The sequence below is a fragment of the Schistocerca cancellata genome, chromosome 1 (genome assembly GCF_023864275.1).
Source record: "Schistocerca cancellata isolate TAMUIC-IGC-003103 chromosome 1, iqSchCanc2.1, whole genome shotgun sequence".
Classification (NCBI taxonomy): Eukaryota; Metazoa; Arthropoda; class Insecta; order Orthoptera; family Acrididae; genus Schistocerca; species Schistocerca cancellata.
The window spans coordinates 922,007,477-922,023,678 of NC_064626.1; the positions used below are offsets into that span (position 1 = coordinate 922,007,477).

General features: G+C 38.1%; 1 protein-coding gene across 2 annotated transcripts in view; it reads right to left on the reverse strand.

Moving 5' to 3' along the window:
* Window positions 1-16,202, reverse strand: part of LOC126191321 (serine protease svh-1-like) — a 457,777-nt gene that overhangs the window by 210,810 nt on the left and 230,765 nt on the right. For both annotated transcript variants that reach the window (XM_049932162.1, XM_049932154.1), the window contains exons 8-10: window positions 11,945-12,196; window positions 11,735-11,835; window positions 11,451-11,629 (exon numbers count right to left, since the gene is read on the reverse strand). In XM_049932162.1, the coding sequence (XP_049788119.1) occupies window positions 11,451-11,629; window positions 11,735-11,835; window positions 11,945-12,196 (532 nt within the window). The remainder of the gene's footprint in view (window positions 1-11,450; window positions 11,630-11,734; window positions 11,836-11,944; window positions 12,197-16,202) is intronic.

Here is a 16,202-nt window from a genome sequence, read left to right on the forward strand (position 1 = left end):
AAGACCTGACCAGAGGCCTGTCCAGGCAACCATGCTGAACAAGTGAACAACTTGGTACAAAACTAGATCAGCAGCAAAAGCAGCTGCAATCCAGGAGCCTGTAATAGGAAACCATTTCATTGTAAATTGCGCCTCAACATCTAAGTGAAAACAAAGGAGGCCATCCTGACCAAAAGTAGGATCCAGCCTCATCAGAAGCTGGGACAGTACAACACCAGTGCTAAGCCGTGCAGTAGACCAAAAACATATTTCATAGCTGTAGCCAGACAGAAACAAGGCCCAACAATGGAGACGATGTCTTGTTGGGCAATGAGGCAGAAGGATTAAACAGTGAAACCGAAGGCTTGTGCTGTGTAATGAGAAGATAGGACTTAGACCCATACAAGAATACTCAAAACTTTTGAGGGTGTACACGATTGCATGCACTGCCTTTTCCAATTGAGAATTGTGCTGCTGAGTAAAGTTAAGCATTTTTTTATCCATAAGCTATGAAACACTCGGAACATTCCTTTTAGAGATGTGCAAGAATGGCCCCAACACTAACTGGAGGCATCTTTAGCCAAGACCAGGTGGTGGGCAGGATGAAAGATAGCTACACAAGGAGCAAAATGTAATTTATATTTCAAAAGTGTGAATGTATACACACGTTCTAGTGTTCACTGAAAATTGATGTCCTTGTGGAGGATGGACCAAGATGGCCACAGCCTGAATGAATTTGTGATAGTAGGCAATTTTCCCTAGAAATGCTTGGAGTTCTTTGACATTTGTAGGGTGAGGCACTGCTGTGGCAGCTGCAATATGATGACGCATAGGTGACAAACCCCAAATACACAAATGACAGCCGAAAAAAGTGGGACTTGGCAAAGTTGTGCTTCAACCCAGCAGTACAGAAGACCATGAACAATGAGTGTTAGTTGTGTAACTGTTCATCTATGAATGCACCCTTCATGAAAATGTCAATGAGATAGTTACTGCACCCTGAAAAGGGCACTTCATCTGTTCCAGAAAATGCTGAAAATTGCTGGGGCTCTAGGCACATCAATTGGGAGGTGCCAGTATTGGTACAACATGAAGGACATGTTAATCACAAGGAGCCATTCGGAATTCTCATCCAATGTAACATGAAAATAGACTTCAGATAAATCAATTTTAGAAAAAAAACTGGCCAAGAACTTGCCTTAAAGGGGAAAGTGTAAGTGTCAATGATAGATTTAGCATTGACAGACACTTTAAAGTCACAACAGAGCTGAAGCTGTCTATTCAGTTTTTTTAACAATCATGAGGCGGATAGGCAGACCACTCACTTGACATAATAGGCTGGATGACTGGCATGACCTCAGTCTGTCCAACTTGGATATCACTTGATCACGCAAGGCCACCAGAATAGGGCATGCACAAAAGAAATGTGGCTGTGGCATAGGTTTCAGAGTAATGTGGGCCATAAAATTAGTGGCATGACCTAACCCACCCAAAAAAATATAAGAGAACTCAGAATGTAAAGAATATAACTGCTGGTAAGGAGACCTGGTCAGGAAAAAGTGCACTGCATCTGCAACAGGAAAACCAAAAGCACTGAAAGCATCCAGACCAGATGAACTGTCTGTGCCAGTATCATCCAGAAGCAAAACAAGCACTGTATCATGTGTGAGATACAGCGGTGAGCGAGTGTGCTCGGACTTACCGCAGTTCACTGTTAGTAGTGCCACTTCATCTTAATGCATCTGCACATAGTGTGCAAGTATTGAACTGCAATTAAGTATAAAATTAAAAGTCAACAGTTATGTTTAAAACTCTGTTAAAATATATTTTATTGTAATAATGTTTCAAATATCAAATCTTAATGTACCTAGACTTGATAGTTTCCATAAAAATGCAGTTTTAAGAAAAAAAATAAGTGGCACTAAATAATAAAGCTAGAAAGCCAGAATTTGGTCAGAGTGTCCCTATGGAGCTCATAAATAATTGGTGCAAGTTTCAAAGCTAAAGAACGAAAATTACAACTAGAATCCACATTTTTAAGAAAAATGGAAGGTGCTAAAAACTGGACTTACAAACGTAAAAATTTGTTTTATGCTTCAGTTCACCCTAAAAATCGTAACTAAGAGACCACACCAAGTTATCTCATAGTTTTTGAGTAATTAAGTGAAAACCAGTTTTGTAACTAAAATATACCTAATTGTAGTAGATTAAGTACCTGTAATTTTAATAGTAGAGAATTTTGGTTACGACAAATGATACAACCTACTAAATAATAGAGATATACCAAATTTTAGAACTTTAATAACAATAACATTCAATACAAGTTCTAGTAAAGATATGGTTCAGAGGTAACGATCTCCCGTTAGTTCCACTATAAAAATTCTAGAAGGCAAAGTTTTTATTCAGGTGAGCTGAAACTTTTTCTGTGTTTCCAAACAACTTACTTAAATACATATAAAAATTAAGAAGATACTGAATTAATTCATAACTTTGTTCTTAAAGATTATGTGTCCGACAAAGTGGTCGTTCACAGGCTGCTGCCATATACAAAGGGCAGTTAACAGCAGATGTTCTCTAAGCCGTCTGCTGCAGCACATATATAAATACAGCCCAAGAGGCAGGTGAAAGACTCACTTTGTACTCAGCCACTGTAAGATCCACATCTGTTAAATGTTGGATCATGCTCTGCCCTGGATGACGTCAGAGTTGGACTGTAAAATTTGTTTTCTAGATGGGAGGATGATTACAGTCAGTGAAGGCTTCAGTGAGACCCTTGGTATATTTTGAGAGGGACTGCTCGTCACTGCAGATGAAATGACCTCAGGTGGCTAGGCTGTATGGAAGGGACTTCTTGGTACGGAATGGGTGGCAGCTGTCGAAGTGGAGGTATTGCTGGTGGTTAGTAGGTTTGATATGGACGGATGTACTGATGTAGCCATCTCTGAGGTGAAGGTCAACATCTAGGAAGGTGGCTTGTTGGTTTGAGTAGGACCAGGTGAAGCAAATGGGGGAGAAGTTGTTGAGGTTCTGGAGGAATGTGATTAAGGTGTCCTCACAGTACCAATACTGGCACCTCCCGATTGATGTGCCTAGAGCCCCAGCAATTTTCAGCATTTTCTGGAACAGATGAAGTGCCCTTTTCAGGGTGCAGTAACTATCTCATTGACATTTTCATGAAGGGTGCATTCATAGATGAACAGTTACACAACTAACACTCATTGTTCATGGTCTTCTGTACTGCTGGGTTGAAGCACAACTTTGCCAAGTCCCACTTTTTTCGGCTGTCATTTGTGTATTCGGGGTTTGTCACCTTTGCGTCATCATATTGCAGCTGCCACAGCAGTGCCTCACTCTACAAATGTCAAAGAACTCCAAGCATTTCTAGGGAAAATTGCCTACTATCACAAATTCATTCAGGCTGTGGCCATCTTGGTCCATCCTCCACAAGGACATCAATTTTCAGTGAACACTAGAACGTGGGTATGCATTCACACTTTTGCAGTCTAAATTACATAATAAGATGTTAGGTAGTAGCACTTCAGTAACAATATAGCCTCCCCCCCCCCCTCCCCCCCTCTCTCTCTCTCTCTCTCTCTCTCTCTCTCTCTCTCTCTCTCTCTCTCACACACACACACACACACACACACACACACACACAGAAAAATAGTGATTATAAATGCGGAATACCAACAACACTCAAAGTGTTTGTATATTTCTGAAAAATTATCTAGCCACAAACATTATTTAAAGTTTTGTGTTGGAATGCTTTCCCAAGTAGCTTATGTTATAAATCCCTAAAACAATGAAGTTACTAATTAAGAAATTAAATATTTTAGCTAAAGATATTAACACTGCCTATTAATGACATCATGTTGATTGGGGAAATAAAAGGCAAGGGACCCACATACAGTAACAACTGATGTACTAACACCCGATACAGATGGGATACAGATGAAAGCTGCATGCAGATATATAAAGCCACAGCAGTAAAATGTGCTTTTAATACAGGAAAATTATGATATTGGTCATGGTGAGTTGAATGGAGAGGAATACACCTGAGAAAAAGCGGATGAGGAAGCTCAGTAATGAGGTACAGGTTCTATGTAGAATAGGAGTAGGTTGCCTCAAAATAGAGGAGGGTAGAGAAGAAAAGAGTGGTGTAATCACAGAATACAAGCTTTCATGTCTGGTATTTACATAACTGCTGATATTTGTTTTTTGGACATAAGGCTGTGGTACAAAGCATAATTCTTTGCCTAATGTTCTGTGTTCCAAACCTGGAGACATTATCAGAGGCTTTAAAGACTCAGAAAGCAGTTACAGAATCAAACAAATCCAGCAAGCAAAACTGTTTATTTGTACCTATGCAATGATCAGCTTGTGGTGTCATCAGATTGCTGCCTAAGATCATGGAGTCGGCATAATGCATGCTGTGGAACTTGTAGTGTGTGAGAACTGGTACTACTTGTTTTTTACTTAGCATAAGGTACACCTTGTCTAATTTCAAAAATTGTTTTATCCTTTTGATTTCCTATGGCCTCTCTGCACATCCTGCATCTTGCTAAAACCACAGTTTCAGATAAATAAATTTGGTGGTCTCATGGTCCTAGTGAATGATCTGCTACTGCTGATTTATCCTTCTTGCTCAGGCAACAATTGCTCTTGTGTTTCTTATGGTGGGGGGTTAATGCTTCTATTTGTAGCTCCTATGTACACTGACTCTTAGATGCAATGGATTTTAGATACTCTTGCTATGGCAAGCAGCAAAGGTAGGTCCATGCAGTGTTCAAATATTTGCCCATACAGTATTGTATGTTTTATCCTTTTGATTTTCAATGGCCTCTCTGCACATCCTGCATCTTGCTAAAACCACAGTTTCAGATAAATAAATTTGGTGGTCTCATGGTCCTAGTGAATGATCTGCTACTGCTGATTTATCCTTCTTGCCCAGGCAACAATTGCTCTTGTGTTTCTTATGGTGGGGGGTTAATGCTTCTATTTGTAGCTCCTATGTACATTGACTCTTAGATGCAATGGATTTTAGATACTCTTGCTATGGCAAGCAGCAAAGGTAGGTCCTTTGCAGTGTTCAAATATTTGCCCATACAGTATTGTATGTTTTATCCTTTTGATTTTCTATGGCCTCTCTGCACATCCTGCATCTTTCTAAAACCACAGTTTCAGATAAATAAATTTGGTGGTCTCATGGTCCTAGTGAATGATCTGCTACTGCTGATTTATCCTTCTTGCCCAGGCAACAATTGCTCTTGTGTTTCTTATGGTGGGGGGTTAATGCTTCTATTTGTAGCTCCTATGTACACTGACTCTTAGATGCAATGGATTTTAGATACTCTTGCTATGGCAAGCAGCAAAGGTAGGTCCTTTGCAGTGTTCAAATATTTGCCCATCTTTCCTGTTGGCTTAAACACTGTATCAATATCATGTTTTCTGAGCACTTTGCTGTGCGCTCTGTGACAGTTTTTAAAAATGGAAAGAAAACTTTTTCTTTAGACTTTTTAGTATGATGTGCCCTATTTATCTCTTTGTCAGAGCAGCCATTTCTTCTGAAGGCTCTTCTTAAACAATCAAGCATGTCCTCCAAGTACTCTGGTTCACAGTTTCTTTTATCCCAGTGTACCAACAATTGACCACTCCTCTTATCTGCCTGGAATGGTGTCAGGAATTTTTGTGCAGGTATCAATCTGTATGAATGGGCTTTCTGTATTCTTTATACTGGAAAAGCTCTGTCATGTTTTCTAACTATCTGCACATATAAATATGAAATTTGATCTTTTTGCATAGTGAACTTCATGTTAGGATAATTAGTAATAAGAGAATTTAAAAATTCAGAGAGTTTTTTTTCTCCATGAGGCCATATAATGAAGCATCATCCACATATGAACCTACATAAGGATTCATGAGATATTAGTTTCTCCCAGCATATACAATGTTCAAATAACTCACAGGAATGCAGTAAGGTGACATCATCAGCAACTGCTGATATTTTGAAAGGAGCACACCCTGGCATTTTCAGGGCAAAACTGTAGCAAGTAAGTGCTGTGCAAGCGAATTTCAAACCTCAGTTTTCAAGGAACTCCATAAAGATAAAACACACTCACACTGTAAACACTAGCACCATCACCATCACAAACCAAAGATGACTGATGTCAAAAGTTATCAATAATGATATTAATAGCCAACTGGTCAGGTAGCATAAACTCTGTCCTTTGTTTTTCGACAAGTGAGAGAGCAGGATTCCTAGCAGAATTTATAGAAAAACCATCATCTCCCAACCAACCAAAGACCAAAATTCTCCCAAAGGAAAGTTCCTTATCACAGGAGACTGTCAAGAGTGTCAATTCTTTTGTGGTGTGCCCCCCCTAGGATATATGGCCACCCTAAGGTCCACGAGGAGGGGGTTCCTCTTTGTCCAATTTCGAGAAACATTGGTGCTCTGACATATCATGTAGCAAAATACCTTCCTACTCTGTTCAGCCCCATAAGTTGTCAGTGTAAGGACCACATTAAGAACTTGGCAGATTTCTTATGTCATTTAGAGGGACTGTATTTGACTGACTCTGATATTCTAGTTCATTTTGATGTAGTCTCTCTCTTCACTCGTGTTCCCCTGTCTGATTTGTTATGGTTGTTTGAGGTTAGGTTTGGCATTAAACTAACAAACCTATTTCGACATGTGTTGATTTGAATTACTGTTTATTCAGTGACCAGTACTACAAGTGGACAAATGCAGTTGTGAAGGGAAGCCTGATGTCTCCTACTATTGCCAATTTGTTTATGGAAGATTTCGAGAAACGTGTCTTGGTGTCAGTGGCTTCAAAACATGCATGTTTTTCAGATATGTAGACAATAGTTTTGTTATTTGGCCTCATGGCAGTGAAAATTTGACCAGTTTTTTAGAACATCTGAATATTCGTTTTGCAATGGAGGTGGAAAGAGATGGCTCCCATCCCTTCCATGATGAGTTGGTCAGGATGAAGGTGGATAGTACATTGGGATATGCCATTTATAGGAAGCCTACTCACACTGACTTGTACCTGCAGGCTGATAGCTGTCACCATCCAGCTTAATGTGAAGGGGTACTTTGTACCTTGGTTCACAGGGCCCATGACATCTCAGACCCCGAGAGCCTGTCACCTGAGTTATCCCATCTCGAAGTCACTTTCTGTCAGAATGGTTATAGTGAAAGGCACATTAGATGTGCTTTGCACTATCAACCGGCTGTGCACTGGGTGACTGCTACCAAGGTAGCACCCAAAGTCTATGGACTTTTTGCCTTACACTGGGAGCATTTTGAACAGGACCAGTCAGATTTTGTGGAAACATGATGTGAAGTGTGTTTTTTGTCCACCATCTAAGATCAGGGTCCTTTTAGGTTCCATAAAGGATGATCTTGTTTCGCATAAGATGGGTATCTACCATATTCCTTGCAGCTGTGGCATGTCATATATTGGTCAAAGTATCAGGACTGTTGAGAACCGGTGTACTGAGCATATGCGGCGTTCACACTTACAACAGTTGAGCAAATCTGCAATTGCAGAACATTGTCTTGGCACTGTTCATCCTATGGAATGTAACAACATGTAGATTCTGGCATGCACTTCCAGCTATTGGGACAGTTTTATTAAGGAAGCTGTTGAAATTAAATTAGCAAGTAACCTTATGGATAGAGATGGTTGTTTTTGTTTAAATTCTGCGTGGAATCCTGCTCTCTCACTTGTCAAAAGACAGAGGGACAGAGTTTATGCTACCTCAACCGTTCACCCATTGATTATTAATTTTGCTGTTGATAACTTCTGGTGTTGGTCTCATCATCTTTGTTTTGTAATGGCACCAGTGTTTAAAATATGTCTGTGTCTGTGTGTGTGTGTGTGTGTGTGTGTGTGTGTGTGTATGTGTGCATGTCATCTCTATGGAGGGGTTTTAAATTCGCTTTGCCTTGAAAATGGCAGGGTGTGCTCCTGTTGAAATATCAGTGGTCGTCAATGATGTCACATCGCTGGATTCCCATAAGATATTTTGATACATAAGTGTTTTTTCTTCATTGTCTGAAGAACTGCTTCTTTGAAGAACTGCTTCTTCAGATATTTCCACACAAAAATTATCTGCAACTGGACTGAGTGGGTTCCCCAAGGCCACACCATCAGTTTACTCACAGAATTTGTTGTCCTGCTGCAAGTAGTTGATGTGAGATAATGTCTAAAGAGATCTACCATATCCTTTGTAAAAATACTTTCCAACTATGAAATCACCTCATGAAGAATAACCCTAGTAAATAGTGATATGCCTTTGAGGCTGATCATAATAACACTTGCACTTAGCCTAAAAGAGTTTAATTTTCCAAAAAATGAACTGAATCTTCAATATAAGTGTCAGTTTTTCTTATAAGTGATTATTGGAGAGTGGCTACATGTTTGGCAATTTCATACATCGGATAATTAATGGTGCTAACAATTGGTCTCATGGAATGCTCTGTTTTTGTATTTTTGGTAGACTATACAACCCGGGTGACAATACTATAATAATAATATGATGAGACCTTTTTGTCAATGGGAAAAATTAAAGAGGCCTTTAATAGCTAATCCATTAGCCTGAGAACAGAAGTTGTGGGACCTCCCTTAAGTTCTCTGTATCTTCCTGGTTCTAATAAGTCCTGAACTTTACTGCATTAGTCTTCTTTCTTCATTATGACTGTAGTATTATCTTTATCTGCTGGATGAATTAGAATGTTTTTATCAGGATTTAAATCTCAGAGAACTTCCATCTTACCTTTCATTGAATTACTGCTAGTTGGTTTTCTCCTAAGTGATATCCTGGCTGATTCTATGACTATTTCTTTGGCAGCTTGTTTAGGTAAAAAGCATCAGTAAAGTACTCAGACGACATGGTACTTATAAAGTGCTTAAGCCAACAAGAAATGTACATGAATATTTAACACTGCATAATAATTATGAGACTCAGATGTACAGAGACGTCATAGAAAGTCAGAGCACGAAATCAATTTTAACAGAAAAGAAGGATTGAAATTAGGTAAGTTGTTGGCCTTACTGCTATGTAAAATAAACGGCACCACAGGTTCCACAGCACACATAGGCTCAACTCCATCATCTTAGGTAGTGGACTGACGACACCATCATGATACGTATAAACAGTTTGGTTTCATGAGCTTGTTCAAGGCTGTACTGCTTTCTGAGTCATTAAAGCCTCTGATGATGCCTCCAACATTGGAAGATTAAACACTGGGCAGAGAATTATGCCTTGGACCACAGTCTTATACCCATAAAACAAATATCAGCAATTACACTGATTTGTGTTTATTGTGCAGATGGACCAAAGATAAAGTGACCTATGCCTGACCAGAGGATGAAACAAGGGGCACTATCATTGTGAAATGTGGATGCTTGTTTTGGGGAATATCCATTGGTGGAAGGATAAACCATTGGTTCTGGGGTTTTCTTCAAAGCAGCAAAGTAAAGGAACCTATCTAGATGACCTATTTCATACACTGACATAATAAGGGAATAAGAAAGACACAGTTGTCTGAGCTTTATGAGCTGTTCATGACATATAAAATATAGAGTAAAGAGGTATAGTAGGCAAGGCAACAAAAGATTGTTAATTGTCTGTGTGTGTGTGTGTGTGTATGTGTGTGTGTGTGTGTGTGTGTGTGTGTGTGTGTGTTATTGTTGAAAAACTTAAATGATGTTATTTCATCTTTTATCCTGAGTAACCCAAATATGTTTAGTTTGAATAACAGTGTGCTACAGTGGTAACTAAATGAAAGCAACTTACAGATAACTTATGCTTAAAATATTGTGATATTGACCATACATATAGAATTGAAGGGTCACACAGGCCTGATTAAACAATAAATATTCATCCTGTTTAACCAAACTATTGACAGTTTAAAATAGAGGTGCAACTAGTTTACCAACCCTCTTTTTGGATAGTCCACTTGTATAAAGAAGCAGAGACAATGTAAAAAATATTTTATAATCAGAACATTTTGCAATTATTATTTACTTCAATAATTTACATTCATATTGAATTAGTGGCTACTGGATAAGGGTGTTTGTGTAATCTTGATAAAAGCACACTTGAGATCAAATACAGAACAATGATCAGTCATTACTCTTTATTTTTGGGTAATTTGCAGATAATGTGATTAGGATTATGTCATGGTTTACAATGGTTTAAAATAGAATTACATGAAATAATACTTAATACAAGTACCATATGTTAATGGTTTTCAGTTTCCAAAGTTTGAAAAGGTGATTATACCAAATAGATAAATTGTCACTGTTTTAGTTTGTTAATGCCAAAAAGTTATTCATGAGTGTGAATGCTCTCTGTTTAATTTTGTAGCAAGAATGTAGTGACTTGTTCATCTAAGACAGGAGATATATGGTGTATTATATGACTTTGGAGAAAATGATGCACTACCCAATGGCTGCCTGACCAATGAATGATGGTTGTGATATTCAAAAGTATTCACTTTATTATTTAAGTAATTTAGAACCTCATACTGTTTAAAAGTTTGTTTTGTATTCTTGTATGTACAAAAGGTTGGATGGACACAAGAGTGTCTACAAGGTGGGATGACTTTTGCTGATAGACTATTTTGCGGTACCTGCTGATTTGGTGATTTATTCCAATCTGCAGTCCTGGCTACAAGACTTTCCACACACCATGGAACACAAATACCATGAAAATGCAGATGATTTTACAAAATATAAAAAAAAAACTAGAAATCACATTCTATCTGCCAGTATGGGCTAAGAGAAAAGTCAATCATGTCACACAGAACAACTGTGTTTATGAAGTGCTACAATCTTCCTAAAGGAAAAATCATTATAATCTAATTTCTAAAGGCATACTTTCTGCTACTGGTAGAAAGTTGAAGCTAGATAAGGGCTTTCAGTTTTCAGCACAGGAAAAATTGCAATGGAGAAAAGGTCTAAAGTTAAGAAGTAGTACACACTTACTCTGGAACTGAATCAATAAGCAACAGTTCCAAATTAAAAAGTAAAGGTGACTAATCTTAACACACATATATTCTCAAACATGGAGCTCTTCATGATGTAAACTTTCAGCTGATGTAGAATTTGTCATAGCTCAGAAGTACTTTCCTTTATTACCTCCATAAGAGCAGTCTCATAAACTGTCACAAAAAATTAATGCAGCAGATGGTGAATACATCTCAAAAGACATTAAATGAAAGATAAATCCATTTGTGGCTATCTAGACTGCAAGGTGCTGGTACAGCAGATTGTAACTTTTTATTCAGCAGCAGGATATAATAAAGGTTTAATCTGATTTTTGCACAAAAAGCACTCCACAGCACAAATGTACAAAAAGCCTTCCACAGCACAATTCATTATTACTTTTTCTTGTCACTATTCCCTGTCAACAATGAATTAAAAACAGGCATAAATTTTGACCTAAATACTTACTTATAGTTAAAGGAATGACATATGAAATCTGTAGCTTCCAGGCATCTACGAGCACATTTGCTGACACTTGTGTATAACCATTTTTCAACATCATGGCCTTTCAAACGTCTTGAGGAGAACTTTGAAAAGCTGTCCAAATAAGATGCACAATCTGTCTCATCATGGCCATTACTGCAGTCCTACCACACGGAAGAAATTTGTCATATTACTTCAAAAATATTTTAATGTATTAATTTTTAAAAAATCAAAGAGAAAAACATTTAGATATAATATCAGCCAGCAACCTTATCGCCATCACAAACCCAGGATTCATCTATACACTCATTGAACTGACACTCAAATTTCTTTGGCCCACATCCTTGAATTACTGGAGTTTTCTTAATTCCTGAAACAAAAACTGCAGTTATGGCACTTCTTTTATTCAGGGAATAATCTGATAATGTGTGGTTCTTATCACAGGCATGAATAAATATGCAATTTTATCCAGCACAAACCTGTAGTCCAGCAAATAGGAATATCACAATATTCAAATCTAACATCATCTCCAACAAAACACCAAGGGTGGCTTTCACCCCCATTCAGATTGCGACAGTAATTGTGATTAATTAATGTTGATCTTAGTTCATGTGGAATAATTTTCTCCAGAGATGATTTAACCTTTTCATGATTCCAGTAATGGCATGGCAGACCAGTCACAGATACGTTAGCTGTTCCACTATAGTCTCGACCATTCCTTACAACACAACCTGTAGCAATAACGTAATAATCTTTAAGTAGGATGGACAGTTTATATTAAATGACTGGATCTTCTGCAACTTTATTTTAAAATTTCTAATGAATACTAAAGACACTATTTCTTAATGAGATATGTGAACGTCATTTTCACTGTGAAACTACATCTGGGAAAACAGTCAGTAATAAAGTCTTGATTATTTGATGTGTTCCATACCAAAATTTGTTGGATCATACAATTACACATCTGAGCAGATTTAAACACAATGAAAGTCATTTGGAAAGCACCACATTTAACCACATATATTTAACAGGTCATAAGTAAAACTTTAAAATTTCAAGATAATGCACTAATATGATTGGTACCATTAGACCTCTGGATACTTTAATAAACTACAGTAACATGCAACAAGAGCCATTACATATGTAATGGCTTCAGATGAAAGAGAGACAGTGAGTCTTTGAGGTACCAGTTTTTATATGAATTCACATTTTGTTGCTATTGACTGCTGCAGTAGATCTGTGAACAAATAGATGAGGGATCATGTCCTGAAAATGTTCAAATTGCTACAAATGCGGTAAAAGGAAAGCCAAAGAAAGAAGACTGTGTGCATTAACATGAAATTGGTTTGGGCATTTTCAGATACTGATGTCTGAGAATTTTAAGGAGTCCTTTGTATTGCTTGCATATGTATCCAGGAGGAATATACTTCTGTTTCAATATGCTCTCCTTGGAGCTGTTCTAGCTGTTGCTGTGCTGTAGCCCTGATACTGCTTTGCATGCATTCATGTGCACACACACACACACACACACACACACACACACACACACACACACACACACAAGGTAGTGAAAAAGGGTGACAGTCTAGCATAATAAATATTGGTAGCAACCAATTATGTGTGGCCAAAATAACTAAGTGGTGAAACAATTGCCCATACCCCCTTGTTAAGTTCTACAGCATGCTCAGTGATAGCAGGGCAAATGTTACTGTTGAAGACTATTTGCATCCATCAATTCATTCTAATGATAGTTTACAATTGGGCATACATATTTAAAATGTTGGACAGCAATTATAGATCAGTTGATAAGTCACAAGGTTGCACCCAAAAAATGATAATATGTTTTGCAATGCTGGAGCTTGCAGCAGGATATATTAACAGTAAAGAGCATAATGAAGGCCTTTCAACATGAATTAAATATGTGCAAGATGGAAATTCAGAATAAAAGCATCTTATTAAGTTGTTGGGCACCCATAGGCATAATGAACACAAAGGTGCACCAAACTGAAATATGTGTGCAATCTTTATTTGAAACCAAATACAAATGTTGCTAATATAATGTGCGTATGATGATTGTAAAATGCTAAGTGGTGATGATGAAAATGAGTATGCATATGCTTTCTTCTGATGCAGACATATAATTAAAACCACATTCCGGTACTTGAAAGTGGAGTGATAATCCTGAAGTGCAAACAAAACAAGAATATAGTGCCTGGAGATCATTCACTGCCATTACTGTTTTATTTATGCTGTGCATTTGTGTAATGCCATAGCATAAGTTCTTGCCCTCACAAAGAAAAAACTAAATTGTGAGGACATGCATGTTTTTTCCTCTGATGCAGACATATAATTGAAAACAAGTTCTGATACTTGGAAATGGAGTGATAATCCTGAACTGCAAATAAAACAAAAATATAGTGCTGGGAGATCTTTCACTGTCATTATTGTTTTATTTATGATGTGCATTTCAGTAACTCTGTAGCATAACTTCTTGGCCTGACAGAGAAAAAACAAAATTGTGAAGACACTCACCCAGTACATGTAGTTCAAGAAATTTCCACTTCTCTGATACACTCAGTAAACTAAAGTTATCCAAATGTACAAATAACTTTGTTATCTCAGACTAAATTTTATCAGACAACGTCAATTTTTGTCCTACCAGTGATTTAATCAAGACTGGGAGCAAAATGCAATTATTGGAATTTAGATATTGTGAAGGTGGCTAATGTGAAGTCTCTCTGAAATGAAGATCTTTCATGCTTCCATACAAAGTGTGCCGAAGGAAATTTTTTATTGATAAAAAAGAGAACTTTTTCTTTTGTCAGACATGGGTGTTTAGAAAACAAATATAAATCTTAAATTTGTCCAACGTTGAAGTATAATACACCTCAGGGATGATTCAGCCTTTCTGGTGATAATATGTAACATCATACCTTGAGAGTTCTGGAAAGGTAGAGATGACTAGTCTTGCAAACTTTTGCTTCCCTGAGTGGAATTTTGCAGTTTTTCAGCTGCTGCTTCAACTCCCTCCTTCAATGCTGGTACATAATTTTAATTCCATGCTTCATCTACTGCCATAAAATGCCAAATAAACTCACTGTAATTACTTTTAAGTAAGTATAAAAATATTCAGCAATGATATAAGAGGGAAAATTTGTATGTTGGTTCACAGGCATAGTATCCATGGAGCAGAGAGCTTTGCCACACCCACATCATACTAGCTGTGGTCTCAGAGCCCATGTTTACTAGAAAAATTGTCCTTGTTTTTATCCAAACTGTCTCCTCCCAAAGTATGGAAAACAAAGAGCGTACAGTAGAAAATATTTGTTTCACTGTATCAAAGACAAAGAAGTGCTCTTACCTCTTAAGGTTTGCGTTTTAGAGCCCATATTTACTAAACAATTTTTTCTTGTTTTGGTCCTATTACCTTGCAACCCAAAGTACGGAAAGCATACAGCTTGCAACAGAAGAGATCTGGTTCACAGTGCTGTAGATGAAGACAATATTGGACTGCCTGTGATGTTAAGAAGAATAATGCAATGTTCCTTCAGACATGCACATATGTCTGAAGGAACAAGCACTGCAGCAGCTACAGCCATTATGAAACACATGAAATGTATTTGCAGTTGCAAACAATTATGAGCTGTATAGGGGAATGACAACATTTAAAATTTGTGCCAGACCAGGACTCGAATTCAGATCTTCTGCTTTATGCAAGTGGTCACCTTAACCATTTTGGCTACGTAATGACATTTTAATTGAAAGTTGCATCGGCATGTATAAGGGAATTTTTGAAGCATTCTTCTTAACAATACAGGCACTGTATTATTGTATTTATCTGCCAATACCAGGCAGCAACTTTCAATTAAAATGTCTTCCCCTGTATGAGAATTACATAATATGTGTACGAGTTCAGGTTGTGATGCAGGAACTACAACTTACGGATGTTTAGGTCTGGCCATTAGTTGTGCACTGATAGCCAAAGCGGTTGAGGTGACAGCTCATGTAAAGCTGGAAATCCAGATTTGGCTCTCAATGCAGCATACATTTTCTTTGTTGTCAATCCGTTACACAATTGTTCTTATATGCAACTGTAAATACATTTCATGAAAAAGAAGGTGTGGGTTTTAGAGCCCGAAGGATAGGATAGGATACCATTTTTTTAGAGCCCAAGTTTACTAGAAATTTTTGCTCAAAATGATCATTCCTGTCATATCCCAGAATATTTACCGTTCATCCTGGGACACTCTGTATAGTCATACAATACAGGCCCGCCTAGCTAGCCATGTGGGCTAACGCACTGCTTCCTGAGCGGGAAGGCATGCCAGTCCCCGGCACGAATCCACCCGGTGGATTAGTGTCAAGGTCCGGTGTGCTGGCCAGCCTGTGGATGGTTTTCAAGGCGGTTTTCCATCTGCCTCAGTGAATGCAGGCAGGTTCCCCATATTCTGCCTCATTTACACTATGTCAGTGATTGCTGCACAAATATTGTCTCCACGTATGAGTACACCATCATTACTCTACCACACAAACACTTGGGGTTACACTCGTCCGGTATGAGACATTCCCAGGCAGGTCCACTGGGGGCCGAACAGCACAATAAACCTGGGTTTGGTGTGGGGTGGCGGTGGGGTGGGTGGACTGCTGTGGCCTGTTGTGGGGCTATGAACCACTGAGGGCTACGGTGGGACGAAGCCTCTTTGCATTTTTAGGTCCCTGGTTTCACTACACAATACA